This window comes from Trichosurus vulpecula, chromosome 7 (assembly GCF_011100635.1).
Source record: "Trichosurus vulpecula isolate mTriVul1 chromosome 7, mTriVul1.pri, whole genome shotgun sequence".
NCBI classification, from domain to species: domain Eukaryota; kingdom Metazoa; phylum Chordata; class Mammalia; order Diprotodontia; family Phalangeridae; genus Trichosurus; species Trichosurus vulpecula.
This window is the reverse complement of record NC_050579.1, coordinates 16653495-16671826: the sequence shown is the minus strand read 5'-3', so window position 1 is coordinate 16671826 and position 18332 is coordinate 16653495. Positions and strand designations below refer to the sequence as shown.

Below are 18332 nucleotides of genomic sequence, written 5' to 3'. Positions count from 1 at the left end.
TGTCTCTGGCTCCAACCGGAAAAGGAAAGGAGGATCTTCAAGCTGTCCTCTCCCCTCTTATAGAGTTTTTGACATCATCAAGCGCCGCCTGAACGACCAGGGCTGATTGGTTCTTGACTTGGCCCTTCCCCCTAGCGTAGACCACGTTAACACACCTCCCCTCAGCCAGCCCCATGACTCATCACACAGGAAGCTCTGGTCCTGCCCCGGAAGAGCAAGCCCCAGCGTCCAAGGAAGCTCAACGAGGCAAGCTGAGTCATTCAAAGAAAACAAAGTCCATTCTGGCTACACATGCCCATTGCTTTATGTGCACATATGCATATATACATATATATGCACATACACATATATACTCACGTGTATATAGACACAGATAATAGTTGAAATATATACATATATTAGCTATTCTTATTGTCATGATTGAATTCCAATATTAAATTAAAATCATAGAGTCATAGGCCTAGGGTTGGAAGGGGCCTCAGAGGCCACCTAGTCAACTCCTTTCAAAAAATAAAAATTTATTTATATCTTTTGTTTGGGGATCATCTAATTTTCTCCATGTATCGAATCCTCTCCCTTTGCCCCTAAAAAAATTTTTAAGAAAAAAAAAAGGAAAAGGAGGAAAAAATCATCACAACTGATCCATGCATTGAAAAATATGGAAAAATATGTAATGTTTCACATCTTTGGACTTCCTACGTCTGCTGAGGAATAGGGGGATGGGGGTGGGGGAGGGGGAAGGAGGGGTTCTCACACCTCTTCTTTGGAACCAGGTTTGTTCTTTGTAACTTGGTGGCAGTCACTTTCAATTTTTTTTTATGATGATTACTCATTGTGTGTATTGTTTTCTTGGATCTGCTTACTTTCCTCTGCATCAGTTCATGTAAATCTTTCCATGTTTCTCTGAATCCATCATATCTGCCACTCCTTACAACACAGTGGCATTCTGTGACATTCACAAACCACTATGTCTTTAACTGTTCCCCACTCGATGCCCATCTACTTTGTTGCCTAGATCTTTGATACCACAAAAAATGCCGCTAAGAATATTCTGGCATATGTGGCCAGCTCCCTCTTTTTACAGATGAGGATGGCCTAAGGCCCAGAGGGTGAAGTTATTTGCCCAGAGTCACAAAGGGAGGTAGTCAGCAGAGGCAAGATTCAGACCCCCGTCCTCTGACTCCAAGTCTCTTTTTCCCCTGGCCCAGGCTCCTACTTATACTTCTTTATTCATTCTACTCAACACTATGCAGTTTAACTCAAAGGCTGCCATGTTCTGGCCTGGAGTGATACATGCATTTTGTTAAGTTTCCAATCCCTTCCAAATGATACAGTGCAAAGAGCAGGGGCGCAAAGATCTAATTGGAAGGGACCCTAGAAACCCACCTATTAATCCCCCTGATATTACAGAAGAAGAAACTGAGACTCAGCGATATTAAGTGATTTATCCAAGGTCTAAGAGTACCAAAGATGGGATTCGAACCCAGGTCCCTGACTCTCCCCTGCTCTTTACATTGAGTCATTTGGAACACTAATGCCCTAGTATTTTCTGAATTCCTTTTGGAGCTCAGGGTTTCAACATTGTTCAGTGAAGGTGGATTAAAACTTTGCAAAGTGCACTGAAGTTACTGGGACAGAGATGGGGTGTCTCGTGCAAGGAACAGCACTCTGGGGAGGGCAGAGCCCTTGAGGTGGGCAGTGTGGGCCTTATTATGCCCGTTCTGCAGATGGGGAAATCTTCTGAAATTGATGACAAGATCTATGCAGTGTCAGAGCTTAGCGTAGGACCTGAACCCTGGACCTCCTGTTTCCAAGTCCAGCACTCTTCCTCCTCCCCCACCCACATCCCTAATAAGAATAGTCATATTATCACCACCAATGGGCAATGCTTCCATCGTGATTTTCTTTGAAGGACTTTTCCCCGCTCTGGCTTTCCTAGAATTCTTGCTGTTTTCCTCTTATAACTAAGATTGATGTAAATTCATTGTTGTCATCCAACATTCTTCTCTGCCTGCATTACCGAGATCTTTTCTTGGTGACCCACTCAAGGTCTTTTCTCTTCTCACAGTGTCATCATTCGATTCAAGTTCAGTTTACCAAGCATTCATGAAGCGCTTTCTCTGGGCAGGGCCCTAAGCTAGACTGCAGGGATGCGATGACATTTAAACTATCATCATCCAGCACTTATTAAGCATTTATTAAGGGCCAGGCAGATGCTAACTGTTGGGGAGAAGAAGAAAAGGCAAAAGCTGCCCCTGCCCTCATGGAGTTCACATTCTAGCAGGGAAGACCACAGATACCCATATCGGTCGGTACACACAGTATACTTACAGTAGTGGGATGGTAGCCCTGGAGGGGAAGGGACTAGCCCTACAGGGACCCTATCAGGTCTCCTGTAGAACATGGAATTTGAGCATGGGAATTTTAAAAGGCAAATGTGAAGAGGGAGAATGCTCCTGGCATAAGGAACTGCCAGTGCAAATGTGTGGAGATAGGAAACAAAGGAACAGCAGGTAGGACAGTGTGACCAAATCATACACTATATGGAGAAGAGTAAAGTATAAAAGGACTGGAAAGCAAGGTTCTTAAGAGCTTTAAATGGCAAACAAGAAGGAAGTTATATTTGATCCTAGAGGTAATAGGGAACCACCGGAGTTTCTTAAGGGGAGGAGGAGATGTAATTAGGTCCCTACATTCTGCTGGAGAGCTGCAAAGTACACACAGCTAAGTAAATAATACAAGGCAATTGGAAGAAGTTAGCGAGGTGGCTCTGTGGATAGAGCATCGGGTCTGAAGTCAGGAAGATCTGAGTTCAAATCTAGCCTCAGACATTTCCTAGCTGTGTGACCCCAGGCAATTCACTTAACCGCTGTTTGCCTCAGTTTCCCCATATGTAAAATGAGAGTAAGAGCAGCAGCTGCCTCCCAGGGTGGTTGCATGGTGCCTGGCACACAGTCGGCACCCTATGAATGTTAGCTGTTATGAAGAAGGGGAGAATGTGAAAATTAGGAAGGTCAGGGAATGCTGCCTAGGGAAGGCTGCACCTAAGCTAAACTTGAAGGAAGCTAAGGATACTGACGGTCAGAGACGAGGAGGGAGGAGGCCGCGGCTTAAGCGAGTGCCCGAAGGGGAGAGATGGCACGGCAGGCCGAGGCAGCAACTACTCATCTGATATGGCTGGAATATAAATGTATACACGTGTGTATGTATGCAAATGTATGTATATATGTATGTGGGTGCATGCATACATGCTTACACATGTATACACACACACACACACATATTGGGATATAGACAGACTGAAGAGAATCATGTGAAATAAGACTGAAATGGGGCTTGGAGCCAAATTGTGGAAGGACTTCAATGCTAGGCCAATTTTATCACAGAAGTAAAAGGGAGCTAGTTACGGAACATTTTTGAGCAGGGGAGTAACATGGCCAATCCTGTTCCTTAGAAATCGATCAACAAGTGTTTATTAAGTGCCGAAAATGTGTTAGGTATTGGGGATACAAATCCAAAGAATGGGTTGTTTTGGTAGCTATTGAGAGGATGGATACCAAACCAAAGGAGAAAACAGAAGAACACACACACACACACACACACACACACACACACACACACACACACATGGCGTTGGCCCACTTTCCTAGCTGGTACCACAACTGTCTTTATACACTTCTCTTCAAAAGACCACGTAGGACACAAGTCATAACTCCTCTGCCCCAAAGGGATGGGACTTGTGGGTGAGAGTTAACACTCAGTGGTGAATTCTCCAGCAGCAGACAAGCAAGGTCTGGTTAACGTGTACAAGGTTAGTCATTCCCAAGTGAAAGGCAATTTTGGGAGGAGGAAAAGAAAAGAAAGGACAGAGAAAGAAGACGAGGAAGCATTCCAAAAACCATTAAAACATTTTTGGCACAGCTTCATCCAAAAACTGTTGGCTGCCTGTGGGAGACCTCCCAGGATCTGTGGGGTGAGTAAGCCAGTGTTTGCCCGTCCTGGAAGTGAAATGGACAAACACCAAATTCAGGAGCGGACTGGCTTCCCAGGTGACCAGCAGTGAAATGGATGGGGGAGAGGTCATCAAGGTATTATGACTAGAGCTAAAAGAGACCTAATCCAACCTATTCACTTTACAGATGGGTAAACGAAGGCCTAGGGACCTAAAGAAACATAGAATCACAGTCCTAGAGCTAGAAGGGTCCTCAAGAAGTCACATAGTCTAACTGTCTTACTTTACAGTCTGAGGGCCAGAACATAAGAGCATAGATCTAGATGTTGAAAGGACATCAGGGTCCATCTAGTCCAACCCCTTTTTTTACACATAATGAAACTGAGGCCAGAGAGGCTAACCTGCCTAAGGTTGCATAGGCAGTAAGCACCAAAGGCATCCTTCCTCTGCCTCCAAAATCCAGGGCCTCTGCATCTACACTTAACCAACACATCAGTTCTAAAAGCAAGGACCTCACTGGTGAAGTCCCACTTTATAATAGTATCTACCAGTAGGCTTCCAATAAATATTACTGATGGCAGTGATGATGGAGGAATATCCGCTCTGGGGGAGTGTTATTGTTCAGTCATGTCAGACTCTTCATGACCCCATTTGGGGTTTTCTGGGCAAAGATACTGGAGTGGTTTGCCATGTTCTTCTCCAGCTCATTTTACAGATGAGGAAACTGAGGCAAACAGGATGAAGCGACTTGCCCACAGCTACACAGTGTCTGAGACCAGATTTAAACTCAGGTCTTCCTGACTCCAGGCCTGGTGCTCTATCCACTGTACCACCTAACTGCCCTGGGAGATTGGGAGAAGAAATGTCTACTCTGAGATTCAAAATCCACCAGATAATTCTTGAACCCTCAGCTCTGTGTAGACCTGATCACAAAATTAAGAGATAATAGATTCAGAGCAGGGAAGGACCTTAGAGGTCTCCAGATCTGACTTGCCCAGCACCACACGGCTAGGCAGAATCTGAGACAGGATTCACACTCAGATCTTCCTGACTCCAAATCTAAATAGGAAACCTCGCATCTCCTTTGGGCTCGAGGTCTTTCTCCAACCCCAAAGTTTCCTCCACTGTGGTCTCCCTCTCTGCCCTGCTTCCCTTTAAAGTGAGAGATGGGAAGAGAAGCATGGCCCCTTTCAGGGGAACTTGACTTCTTAGAGGCCTGGCTGACGAGCTTCCCCCAGCCCATGAACAAAGTGAAGTCTCCTATTTCCTCTTTTGTTTCTTTGCCTATACTTTACATCCATTAGACGGTTTGCTGTGATGAATGTTAGCAGCCTCTGCCAAGCTGAGTCAGCCAGACCCTATGTGTCTGCTGGGCTGGAGACTGAAAGCCCCGTCTTCTTGTAAATGTTTCCTCCATCATCTCCCATCCCACTGAGAGGGTCCTCCCAGGCTGAGATGGAATTCTTCCCCAAATGAATCAGTCAACATGCATTTATTAAGTACCTACTATGGACCAGGCACCGTGCCAAGCTCTGGGATTGCAAAGGCAAAAAGGAAACAATCCTGTCCTCAAGGAGATTCCCTCTGGTGAGTGGAGGATGGACTAGAGTGCGGAGGGACACAGGCAGGGTGTCAGCTGTGTGAGTGAACGGAACAGGAGCCGTATAAACCACAATGCTTCCACGTTCAGTCTATTTCATTCTATTTCAACCTGAACCAAATAGTATTGATTATAGCTTTATGGTACAAGTTGAGGTCTGAACATGCTATCCCCCCTTTGTGCTATGATTACTTATTGCTATTTCTGGTCTAAAAAGCCACTTGCATCTGGGCAGGTTTGGGGACCACCTTGAGGGTCCAAGTCTACCAGGGTCCAGTGCAGAAGGTCTTGGACTAAACTACCCTCTGGTCTGCCCCATGGAACCAGCCAACCATCATTGAGAGTTGAGAATGACTAGGCCGGGCTTACCAGGAATATTTCCCCTTTGTGGTTAAATTGTTTCAGTCATGTTTGACTCTTTGTGACACCATTCGGGGTTTTCTTGGCAAAGATACTGGAGTGCTTTGCCATTTCCTTCTCCGGTTCATTTTAGAAATGAGGAAACTGAGGCAGATGGGATTAAGTAACTTTCTCAGGGTCACACAGCTAGTAAGTGTCTAAAGTCAGATTTGAACTCATGAAGTGAGTCTTCCTGACTCCAAGCCCTGCTCTCTAGCCACTTTAGCGCCACCTAGATGCCCTTGGGATATTTCCTGGGATGGAACGATGCCCCTTTCCTAGAAATCTGTCCATCCATCGTGACAAAAGGAGGTCTAGTAGAGGAGGCAGAGGATATTCCTTATACCATGGGACCATGGGAGTGGGGTCCTTCCATTCCCAACTAAAATATATTGGATTCAACCAAAAAAATAGGTCTTGGGAAATTAATCACTTTTGTATGTTAATGTGGAATTTTGGCAGAGTCCCGTGTAGCCTGGAGGAAGGATGGCACAGGGGGTCTTGATAATTGTCTGAAAGTTTTTGGAAAGCCACAGAAAAGGGATCAGACTTCTTTTGCCTGACCCCAGAGGGTAGAATGAGGAAAGATATTGAAAAGAGGTGAATTCTGTCTTGATGTCAGAAAAAAGGATGAGCGCTATTCTGGGAGAGGCGGTGAGTTCCCCTTCCTTGGAGGGCTTCAGATAGGGATGGAATGGCCACTGGTTGGGGACAATAGAGTAGGGGTTTCTCCCCGCTCTGGAGGACTTGAACCAGATGGTCGCTGAGGTCCCTTCCATTTCTGATGGTCTGGGATTCCTTCTGTCCACTCAGCAGTTTCTTCTCTCTTTAGCCTTTTGCTTGACATGGATCTAGGCTGGACATTCGTGACTTTCGAAATTTTTGCTCAAGGGGAATTTCTGCCTATTTGCTGACGACTTGTTTTCCTATATGTCAACAGTCAAGAAAGCCTTCAAGGGACTTAGAAAAACTCACCAAAAGAAGAAAGGGAGAGAAAAGAAAAGAAAGGGAAAGGAAAGGAAAGAGAAAAAAAAAAGGAAAGGAAAGAAAACAAAAGAAAAAAAAGAAAAGAAAGGAAAATTCAGTGTTACCTGCACATCTCTGGCCTCAAGGGAAGCCACTGCCTTCTCAGGTCGAGTCAGTCACAGTCACCAGGGCCTCTGGAGTGTCTTAACCTCCCATCTGGAAGAGTTAACCCATTGAGAACGATGTTAAGTCAAAAACAAACTGGGACCTCTCTAAGTAAAAGACATAGGACCAAGGATCATATGCTTAGAAATGGAAAGTCATCAAGTACAGACCCCTCATTTTACAGATTGGGAAACTGAGTCCCAGAAAGGCTAAGACACTTGTCCAGGGTCACACAACTAGCAAGTGTCTGAGACAGGAATTCCCTTCCTCTGGGGTTACACAACTTTAACCTGTGATCATCAGCTGCAAAACTGACCATAATTCTCCCAAACCCAGAAACAAAGGCAACTAAGGGGGCAGCCCATGGGTTTGGTGGTGGGAGGTGAAAGAGGGGAAAGTCCAAGATAATAGCCAGGTTCCAAGCAGAACTTGGTAGCTGAGTAAATGTTGGCCCTCTGGAGAGGAGAGGAGTTAAGAATGAGAAATGAATTATTGGGGAAAGATGACTCTGACTCTTATGGTTTATGGCACATGTGACCCTTCCATAAATCCAGTCTACTTTCATAAATCCTAATCCACTGTTGAAACCCTTGTAATTATACAGGGCAAAAGGCCCAAAGCCCTTTCCCATACATCATCACGTTTCAGACTTAAAGCAACTCTTTAACTTAAGAAGGGCAGATATCATTTTCTCCATTTGACAAATGAGAAAATCAAGTCTCATGGCCAGTAAGAAAGTGGTAGAGCTGGTCTTTTGACACCTAGCCCAAGGCTCTTCTACTCCATGGTTCTGGCTCCCAAAGGCAGGCTCTCAGCCTCCCCTCTGACCACAATGAGGTCTGATGCTGGATTTGATACTCTAAACTGTTCTTATACAACAACAAAAAGCAATGCAGTCAAAATAAAAAGAAAATAAACAGATATGAGGGAAAATCATTGCCTATAATATTTCTGATAAAAAATCTAACATCCAAAAATTTGTAATGAATTGGCATTAATTTTGTAAGTGTGGGATCCATTTTTGATGGATACATAATCAAATAAGAAACATAAGTTATTCATGATTTTGAAAAACTGTTCAAACTACCTAATAATCAAAAAAGTGCAAATGAAAGCAACTTTGAGATGCCCCTTTCTTATGCCCATTAAATTGGTAACAATCATTTAAGATGTTAAATGTTCTCCTTTTTTTGGAAGCAATCGAAGTTAAATGACTTGTAAGTAAGGAAGCTGTAAACAGCTAGTAAGTGTTTGAGTTCACATTTGAACTCAGGTCTTCGTGACTCCAGGGCCAGTGCTCTAGCCACTGTGCCACCTATCTGCCCCAAATATTTAATGTTAAAATGTTCAATGTTAGTGAAACTGTGAGATAGCTATTGCATTGTGGGTAGAGATGTGAATTGATCAATGCCACCTTTTTTGGAAAGCAATCTTAAATATACACTCAAAACTATAAGACCCTTTGATTCAGTGATTCATCTGCCGGGCCTACATGGTCAAGATTTTATTGGTAGGCAGAAAAATTAAAGAAAGACCTAGCTTTACAAAAATATTCCTGGAAGCTTTGCTTGTCATCGCAAAACAACAACAGAAGTAACCCATGTTTCTAAGACTTGGGGAATGGCTGAATTGTAGTATGTGAATAAAATGGAATTATTCTCTAAGAAATGACAAATATGTTAGCTAAGAAAAATTGAGAAGATTTATATAAAATAATGCAGAATGAAAAAAATTGTAATAAAGGCAGTGCCAAAATCTGGAGGGGGAGAGGTGGAAAGTGGGAAATGAGTGGAAGAAAAAATTTGGAAGGAGATACAAAAGCAAACAGGATGTCTCTGTTCAAGTTCTTCTTAGAATTAATATATGCTTTTCATTTTTAAAAAATGTTTTTGATTTCATGTATGATTTTTAAAAATTTTTTTACTTGTGGTTTTTTAATGTTTTTATGACACTGAGTTTAGAATAAATTATACGTGTGCAATATTAACATATGTATGCTATCTCTCGTGTGATAGGTTTATGTCTATTACATGACATGATACGTATCATATAGGCCAGCATTATATATAATTTATTATAATCTCGGCATCATGTTCTATATGGATATGATAGCTATTGTATGTCCATATACACATATGTATGCCAGGATTATTATTGCCTTGGGGCAGTTTGGTGGCACAGTGGATACAGAGCTGGGCTTGGGGTCAGGAAGACTCATTTGAGTTCAAATCTGGCCTTGGACACTCAGTAGCTGTGTGACCCTGGCCAAGTCACTTTACCCTGTTTGCCTCAGTTTTCTCATCTATAAAACAAAGCTGGAGAAGGAAACAGCAAACTACTCCAGTATCTTTGCCAAGAAAACCCCAAGTGGGGTCATAAAGGGTCAGACATGACTGAAAGATGACTGACCAAGAGAAAGCCAGAAAGGCATCCGACATGCTGAGTGGTCCCCCAGTGACGAAGTTATGAGAGAACATGGATGGGAGTGGACAGGTATGGGTGGGTAGCAATTCGCATCATTGGAGGGAACTTCCAAATCAAGGCGATCACAAATCTATTGAGTCCCTGTCAACAGGGTAACATGGTGGCCATCAAAATGAATGTGGCAATATACTCCCGTCCCTTCAAGAAGTTTTCTCGCTGTTTCTGATGGTGCAGATTGTGACCCACCCCATATGATAGTCCACGAATAGAGTCCTCTAGGCATAGTTGAGAATACTAATGCTTAAAAACTGCTTCAGAAACTTGCTGGGCACATCGCTTAACCTCTGTGAGGCTCAGTTTTCTCATCTGGAAATTGGGGACGATGTAATAATAGCATTTACCTCCCAGCACTATCAGGAGGAGCAAATGAGTGAATATTTATAAAGTTCTTAAACTTTAAAGTAAGGTTAAGTAACAATAACCAGGAGAGAGAGAGAGACAGAGACAGAGACAGAGACGGAGAGACAGACAGACAGAGAAAGAGAGACAGAGACAGAGAGAGAGAGAGAGAGAGAGAGAGAGAGAGAGAGAGGGAGGGAGGAAGAGAGAGGGAGAGAGAGAGAGACAGAGAGACAGAGAGAGAGAGGGACAGAGAGACAGGGAGAGAGAGAGGGAGAGAGAGAGAGAAAGAATATGTTTTAAGGTTTGCAAAGCCCTCTACAAATATTATCTCATGTGACCCTCCCATCAACCCTGGGAAGTAGACGCTATTTTTATCCCCATCTTACAGATGAGGAAACTGAGCCTCACAGAAGTTAAGTGACTTGTCTTGACTCCAGATCCAGTGTTTTGTCCATGGTTTCTCAGTAAATATTAACTCTTATTAATTCTTATTTTTGTTCTTAATGGTTCTTATTATTGTGGTTCATGTTCTTCCAGGAGAGGCAGGTTGGCATAATAGAGAGAGAGAGAGCTCACCTCCAGGTCAGTTAGACCTGGGTTCAAGTCTTGCCTCTGACTTATACTGGCTGTATGATCTGGACAAGTCAATTAACTTCTCAGTAGCAGGGGCAACTCTCTAAAGATTGCTAGTTGCAAAGAAGGTGCTAACCTGCATCAGTAGAGGGAGCTTCCTGTCCTGGGAGTTCCCTGGGCCAATGCTACCACAGGTTCAGTCCCCCTCCTCCTCAGATCTAGCCAACATTCTAGAAGCCTTCTCCTAGGTCTTCTTACAGTCAGTGGGTCCCTAGGGAGCACGTGAACTATGCTTTCTTCCCTTATTCAAACCATATCCTCCTTTCCAACTAAGCACTTCCTCAATGCGCTCCCTCAGCACCACTTCTAGCATAAGTCATTGTTGGAATCAGACGACAAGGATGCATTAAGAGAAGCTGATGGATGTGATGAGAGAGGCCAGAGTCTCCTCACTAGGCTTGGTCACCTGCCTTCTGGAGACTCGTCTTGAATTCCGGTCACAGGATATTGGTGACCTGGAGCACTGGCAGAAGAAGATGACCAGGGAGTTTGAGGGTCCATTACCCATTTGTGTGTACATCATCTCCCTAATAGAATGCGCGCTCCCTGAGGGCAGGAACAGTTTTCCCTTTTTCTTTGTATCTCCCTGTTTTGGCCCAGTGCCAGACACTTGATAAGTGCTTACTGAACGCTGGTGGAGCCAAATGGAAAGAACTTTGGAGAAAAGAAGACACTGGGAGGGACATGATCTCTGTCTTCCAGAAGGATCCCAATCACAGCCTTTCCAACCTAGCACAGAACCTTAGAGATCATCTAGTCTGGCTCCTTTATTTTACAGCTGAGGAAACTGAGGCTCAGAGAAGCAACCTCACTTAAGAATCACCCAGCTCATTAGAGACAGAATTGGAGCCAAAACCATTCTTTCCTGCTTCTGATAATAATATTATTATTCTGATTAGAGTCATTCTGCTTTAATTTCAGAGAAATTAAATGGCATCTGTGGGTTCAAATTAAAGGAAGACAGGCTCTGCTTTAATCTAAGGAACTTCATGATAATTAGAATTGTCTCAAGAAGGAAAGGCCTGCCTTGTGAGGCAGTGAGCTGGTCATCACTAGAGGCGTGAAAGTAGAAGCTTTCATGGGTATTTGTTGGATTAGTGATATGATAGGAGTCTATTGTGCAGAGAAGTGGCCTAGATGACCAGTTCAAGCTCTAGGATTTTCACGACACCGAAGCTGTAACTAGGGGAGGGGCAGAGGGGCTCTGCCCCAGGTTGCTCTCATGAGGAGGGGCATGCTTCTTTCCCATGAGTGCCTGTCACTCCCTCCATGAAAGCTGAGGATCTGGGTGTCCGGGTCCACCTGGGGGCGTCTGGGTCTACGTGAGAGCAGGTCAAGGATATCTTGAATAAGCCCCAGCTTTTCCTCTATTTTACATTCTAGGATGATGAACAGACTCTGGTACTTTGAATTTGGCACGACAGAAACCTTTTCTTCAACGTGCAAGAAGCTGCACACCTTCATTGAGGTGGAGGTGAGTCCTTGCGATTGCAGGTTTGGAGCCAGAAAGGACCCCCTCCCCTCCCCTCCCCTCCCCTCTCCTCCCTCCCTCTCGCCTCCTCTCCCCTCCTCTCCTCTCCCCTCCTGTCCTCTCCCCTCCCCTCCTTCCCACCCACCCCCCCCACACACATAGAAAGTCAGGATTAGAACTCTGGTCTCCTGACTCCAAGGCCAGCCTTCCTGGGGCTCTCTTAGTCGCCTCCTGCCCCTAGCAGAGGCGACACCTTGACTCTGCCCCATTCTCTCTGGCTCGTAAAGGCACTCCTCGGCTACCCCTTGCCCAACGAACCCTCTGAATTGTGTCCCCAAGCCCCGCTGTGATTTCACTGGTGCAGGGAGCGCCAAGGAGGAAGCTCCCTCTGCCCATGCAGATCAGGGGTCAGAGGCCTGAGGGCCCAGAGCCCCACAACCAGGTGAATCTTGAACCCAGGCCCTCCGACTCTGAAGCTTGCTCTCTGCATTAGGCCACACTGCCTGACCTTTAGCTTCCTTTGTCCTCATCAGGAAACTCTGAGGAAACCAAAGGACACCGACCTCCATCAGTGTGAGCTCTAGGGCGACCTTTGAGATGGTCTAGTCCGGTGGTCCTTAACCTTTTGGGGTCACGGAGCCATTTTCCAGACTGTTTGTTATGGATGCTGATTGCCCAAAGGGAATAATCCTCCCCAGGACGCTTTTGAATCAAAACCAAACTCAGAGATTTCTCAAAGTCCTCTCTGGATCCTTTGCTGGCCGCCTCTCCCTCTGTTGCCTGGTTACTAAAGCACCAATGGGCAGGGCCCATTTCTCCATCTGAATCCACCCAGTGAACCTTTCGCCAAGAAAAGGCCATGCAGGGAGAGCGAGGCTGCCTCTCCGGCTGTCTGTCAGTGCCTGGAGGATGCTGAGGGGCAGCCAGAGGGAGGAGGGAGCTCACTGGAGAGGAGGGACCCCTCCTATTTACATACAGATATGCTGATTGGGAGAGCAGGGGGAAGAAGGAGAGGCCATGGCTGCATGATGGACTTTGGAGAAAGCAGATATACTAGCAGCTTTCCTGTCGGTACAAGCATCTGGCAGGGTCTCTTTAAACATACGCTGTGTGAATGGTGGAGCTGGAGGAACCGAAGGAGCTGACACCCAGCAGAACCAACCAGTCCTCCCCTACCTCCTACAGCTGTGCTTGACACTTTGCCAGGAATACAGTCATTCTCTCTCTCTCTCTCTCTCTCTCTCTCTCTCACACACACACACACACACACACACACACACACACTCAAAATATGACTAGGCCTCTCTCTCTGCCAGCTTTGGGTCCCATAAGAAAGATTATTTCCATTATTTAGAAAAAGGCCTCAGGCCCTTTTAAGTCTCTGCTAAGGATTCATGATGCTTCACCATGCACAGTGGGATTGTGTGTGTGTGTGTGTGTGTGTGTGTGTGTGTGTGTGTGTGTGTGTGGTGGACCATTGGGGCGGGTTTGGATAAACTTCCTGTTATCTCTATCTCCCAATAACAATCCTTTTTAGCATTTATCCATAAAGAGTGAGCAAAAAGAAAAAGGGAAGTCATGTGAGAAACAGTCTGACGGGCTGGCAGACAGGAGGAGTGGCCCACTGCAGAGTTGAGAAAACAGCTGATTTTTCCAGGATGGATTTGGATCCTGCCTGACAGGCGCCAGAGATGACAAATGAAGAGAAGAAGTAAGGGAGGGCTGTGGGTGAAGATGTGAGGTCCTCTGAACATCTCACTCCCAGGGAGAGATGGGAGCTGCTGATGGGGTCAGGGAGAAGAGAAATGTGCAAAGATCCTCCGCCATGGGGCCTCCGAGGAAGGTTTGCACTCTCAGCAGAGTTCTGTGACTGGCTAGAGAGATGGATAGACCAAGGGTGGCCTGGGCACCTGCGAAACATCGAAAGCATCCAAGGAAATCCTCTGGAATGTTGAGAGATCCTTTTTGCGAGCATTTGTGGAAATACAGGGATGAGAAATGTACAAGATGGGCAGGGAAGGACTTCTGTCTGCGCCAGGGGATGGAGTACCTACTCTGGGGAGATCACCGACCTGGAGCATCTTTTGGAGGGGGGGGTTTAGATCAGATGTATGATTGCCCTGTCCTAGGGAACTCCCCTGAGGAAGCTCCTGCCCCCAGGGCAGACCAACTGTTGCTCTGACACCTAGTCTTAATAATCCCGGGCACCGATTGTTTGGTTGACTTGTCTTCTTTTATTTATTTTAATGCTGGAGTGGTTTGCTGTTTCCTTTTCCAGCTCAATTAACAAATGAGGAAACTGAGGCAAACAGTGTTAAGTGACTTGCCCAAGGTCACAGAGCTGGTACATGTCTGAAGCCAATTTGAACTCAAGTCCTCCTGATTCCCTCACCACAATTCAGAAATAAATATTTTTAGAAGGAGCGCAGGAGCGAGCTAACAGCACGGCCATAAATCATGGTTGAGAAATACTAGTAAAAGTTTGGCAGACTGCTAAAAAAAAGATCAGTTAGTTCATATATTATGGAAGTTTCTTTCCATGACTCTTACTGGGGACTAAACAGTATATACTATAGCTCCTTCAAGAGGCCTTTCTTAATTCTCCAGGTCATTAATGCCACCTGTCCAAAAAAAGATCCCTCTGTTTTTATTTGATCCCACATTTACTTGGGGGGAAGAGGTATGGCCCAGGCAAACCACCTCATCTGACGGAGGAGGAAACAGACCCAGTAAGGCTGAGTGGCTTGCCCAATGTCACACAAGTATTGAGCATTTGTCAGAGGTGGGATTTGAACCCAGGTCCTCTGACTTCAGAACCAGGCATCTGTCCATCATTCCCCACAGAAGACCCGGTTATCTATGCATGTGCCTGATCCCTCAGTAGAATTGGAAAGCAGGACTGGCTCATTTTAGTCATCTCCCAGATCCTCGTCCAGTGCCCGGCATGGGGTGGGCACTCAATAAATACTTGTTGATTGGTTGAGATTTAAATATTATTATAGACAAATGCATACATATATACACATGTGTACGTGTGTACACATACCAATATTACCACATATACATGTAAATATATGTGCACACAGAAATGCATGCAAATATACCTCATGTCCATAAACACGTGTGCATACCTACATGTACACAAAACCATACATGCCTATACACGCACACATACACACAAACACACATAAATGCACAGAGAGACACACACACACAAACATACAAGAGAAGGAGTACTGCATAGTAGATACCAAGCTGGCCTTGGGGTCAGGAAGAGCTGGATTCAAATTCTGCCTTTGACCTATCTTGGCTATGTAACCCTGGGCAAACCACCTGACCTCTCAGTGCCCCTTTCTAAGACTACTCAATTCAATAAACATTTACTGCTGTGCCTGCTATGTGCCAGGCATGTGCTAAGCGCTGGGGACCCAAAGAAAGACAAAAGACAGTGCCTACCCTCAAGGAGCTCATAATTTTAATGGGGTGGGGATGGGGTTACAACATGCCAACAAATATATGCAACAAGCTACATGCAGGATTAGTTGGTCGTCTTCCTTTGTAGTCAGAGGACCAAAACGACGTCAGTATGTCGGAGCCAAATGGCCAAATGGGAAATAATCAGAAGAGGGAAAGCCTGGGAATTAAGAGGGGGGTGGGGAAGGCTTCCTGTAGAAGGCGGGATGGCCAGAGAGAATGACAGGAGCTAGGAGACAGAGGAGGGGCTTGTTGGTGGACCAAACATAAGGCTGGTGTCACCGGATCAAGTACCTGTTGGAGATTAAGGTGTAAAATGACTTCGAATGTTAGAGGGGGCTGGGTTATAGAGGACTTTGAAGGCCAAATGGAGTATGTTGTCTTCACTCCTGGAGGTAATGGGGAGTCATGGCAGGTTATTTAGTAGTGGGGATGACATGATGAAGTAACAGCTGATCAGCACAGCTGAAGGGAGTTTCCACCTACAGAGTTCGTCAATACAAATAAATTAATAGGTCTGGCTCCCTCCTCCCCAATACTGTTCACATACATAAATGTACATTTGCACATGCATGTGTGCTCATATTCGTGTACATATGTGTGCATATGCATCCATGTATACTGTGAGAGTAAGTGTACATATGTGGTCACTGTGTAGATGCATTTTGCATTTTCGTGTGTGTGTGTGTGTGTGTGTGTGTGTGTGTGTGTACATATACATAAACCCCTAGCCATTGCTTTGGAGAATGGCTATCAGGACCCTCCTCACTGCCCTTCCCAACCAGAAAAGGGTAGAGCTGAGAAATGCCCTTCTCTACTCCTGGGGCCAGTTCAAAGTCAAGCCTTCCCACCAGCTCTCAATCTCTCCTCTGCTTTCTATATTTGTCTCTGAAGACTGGAGAAAGAGGAAAGCACCTTTCACTGCCCCTCCCAGCTCTTCTCTCCTCTCCTCTCCCCTCCCCCCCCCCATTGGGATTGGGACTCTACCACTCCTCTGGTTACAGCCAATAGAAATGAAAAACAGGTTGGACCAGTGGAGGGGCAGACAGAACAGTAAAAGAAGAAAACCGACTTTCATTTCCACTCTACGCTGAGGAGTTTATAAAGTTATGACAAAACACAGGATGAATGTCTAGTAAAATATGCTCCAGTTAGAGAGAGGCACTATCAGTTGACCAGGGATTGGGATCCCAGCCCTGAGCTAGGAAGGAAGTTTCCTCATCAATTTCCTTCCCTGTGGCCAGAGCTGCCAACGCTGCCAATGCTGCCATGCTACATGCTCAGACCTGGGACGAGCACACACAAAGCAATCTGTGTCTGGGTTGACCACAAATGTTTATGAGAAAGAAAACTAGGTCAGAAAGGGAAAAAAGCAACTTATAGCTGGGTAACAAAGCAAGCTCAGAAACAGGGACCAGTTGCACCCATCCAAAGGAAGTCTAGGGGAGGGGGATGAGGGCAGTGGAATTCTTCCATATTCCCTCGAGTCGTGGACATCAGACCAGGGCTCCAGCTACACCAGGTACTGTCTCAATCAATCAGGGAAGTCTGTATCTCTCCAGTCATCCCCATTGTCTTCCATGCTCCTCCCAATTAGCCATCCCAGTTCCATTTAACCACTTAATATCAAGTTTTGTTGCGGTTGTTCAGTCATTTCCGACTCTTTGTGACCCCATTTGGGGTTTTCTTGGCAAAGATGCTGGAGTGGTTTGCCATTTTCTTCTCCAACTTGACATCAATAAGCTTTTACAAAGGGATATTTACTCTGAATATATAGCAATCGGACAATTGCTGTCCCACCCCTAACATCTTGGGGACGCATTCTCTCCTATCCCATATGGGGAGAATGGGCTCAAGCTTAGATGAGTTCCTATATAACACGAGTCCCACCACAGTCATGTCCAAGTGCAGCATAGCCACTGGATGAGTCCTCAGATCCTACTGAACTGGATCCCAACACTCACTCCTTGCTTAGAGCATCAGTGCTGAGCTGACTGCAAAATCCAAACACTGGGATTATTGAAAATGCAGGCACCAAGATACCTGCTCTCTAATTCCATCATCTAAAATAGAAAAACAAAATTCAGAAGCCAGAAAAGAACCCAGTCCTGTATCAACAGGCTTCATGCTGAACTCACTGGGGAGAGTTATCTCTCATCAAATGTCATCAGCAAAGGAGTCAGACCAAGAGCTCAGCCAAAGAGGGAAAGTCAACACCAGCTACAATCTTTTTGAAGACATTCCCAGTTCTGGCCATACAGCCAATCAAAAAGGATTCTCCTACCCATGTGGTTAGCGGACCAGAACCAGTTAGAGAATGCCTTTAGGTGCTCCACACTCTAAGGCTTTTCCAACTTCTCCCACATGTTGAATGGAATTAGCTTATCATGTCAATGTACTCAGTACGAGAGCTAGTCCCCATTAAGATAATGGAGTCAATGAGAAGTATTCTCACAGGGGAAGGTTCTAGTAGATAGATAGACTAGGAAAAGTCTTGAGAGTTGAAGGAAACCAGGAGATAAGTGTGTGGAAGGAAAATATTCCAGATATGCGGGTCTAGAAAGTGCAAAAAGACAGGAATGGAGCATGATGTTTGAGAAACTCCAAGCAGACCTATGAAGTTGGATCCTGGGGTACAAAGATAAAAGGCAAAGAAGTTACAGGTAGGTGGATGGATGGCTAACAGACTTTCCTTGCAGATATAAATAAAAGAGACAAAGGTTGTATCAATTTTCCAACAGAAACAAGAAACATCATTCCATGGGAAATTTGGTCATCTTAGATTGCATTGCTCATGAAGACCATTTGTAAGAAATAACTACCAGGAAGTTATATAATTGTAGTTC

General features: G+C 45.2%; 1 protein-coding gene across 1 annotated transcript in view; it reads left to right on the top strand.

Annotated features, from left to right (window-relative positions):
• Positions 1–18332, top strand: part of DGKG (diacylglycerol kinase gamma) — a 229009-nt gene that overhangs the window by 162054 nt on the left and 48623 nt on the right. Inside the window, exon 27 of the mRNA XM_036768121.1 lies at positions 11925–12015. Coding sequence (XP_036624016.1) covers positions 11925–12015 — 91 coding nt within the window. The remainder of the gene's footprint in view (positions 1–11924; positions 12016–18332) is intronic.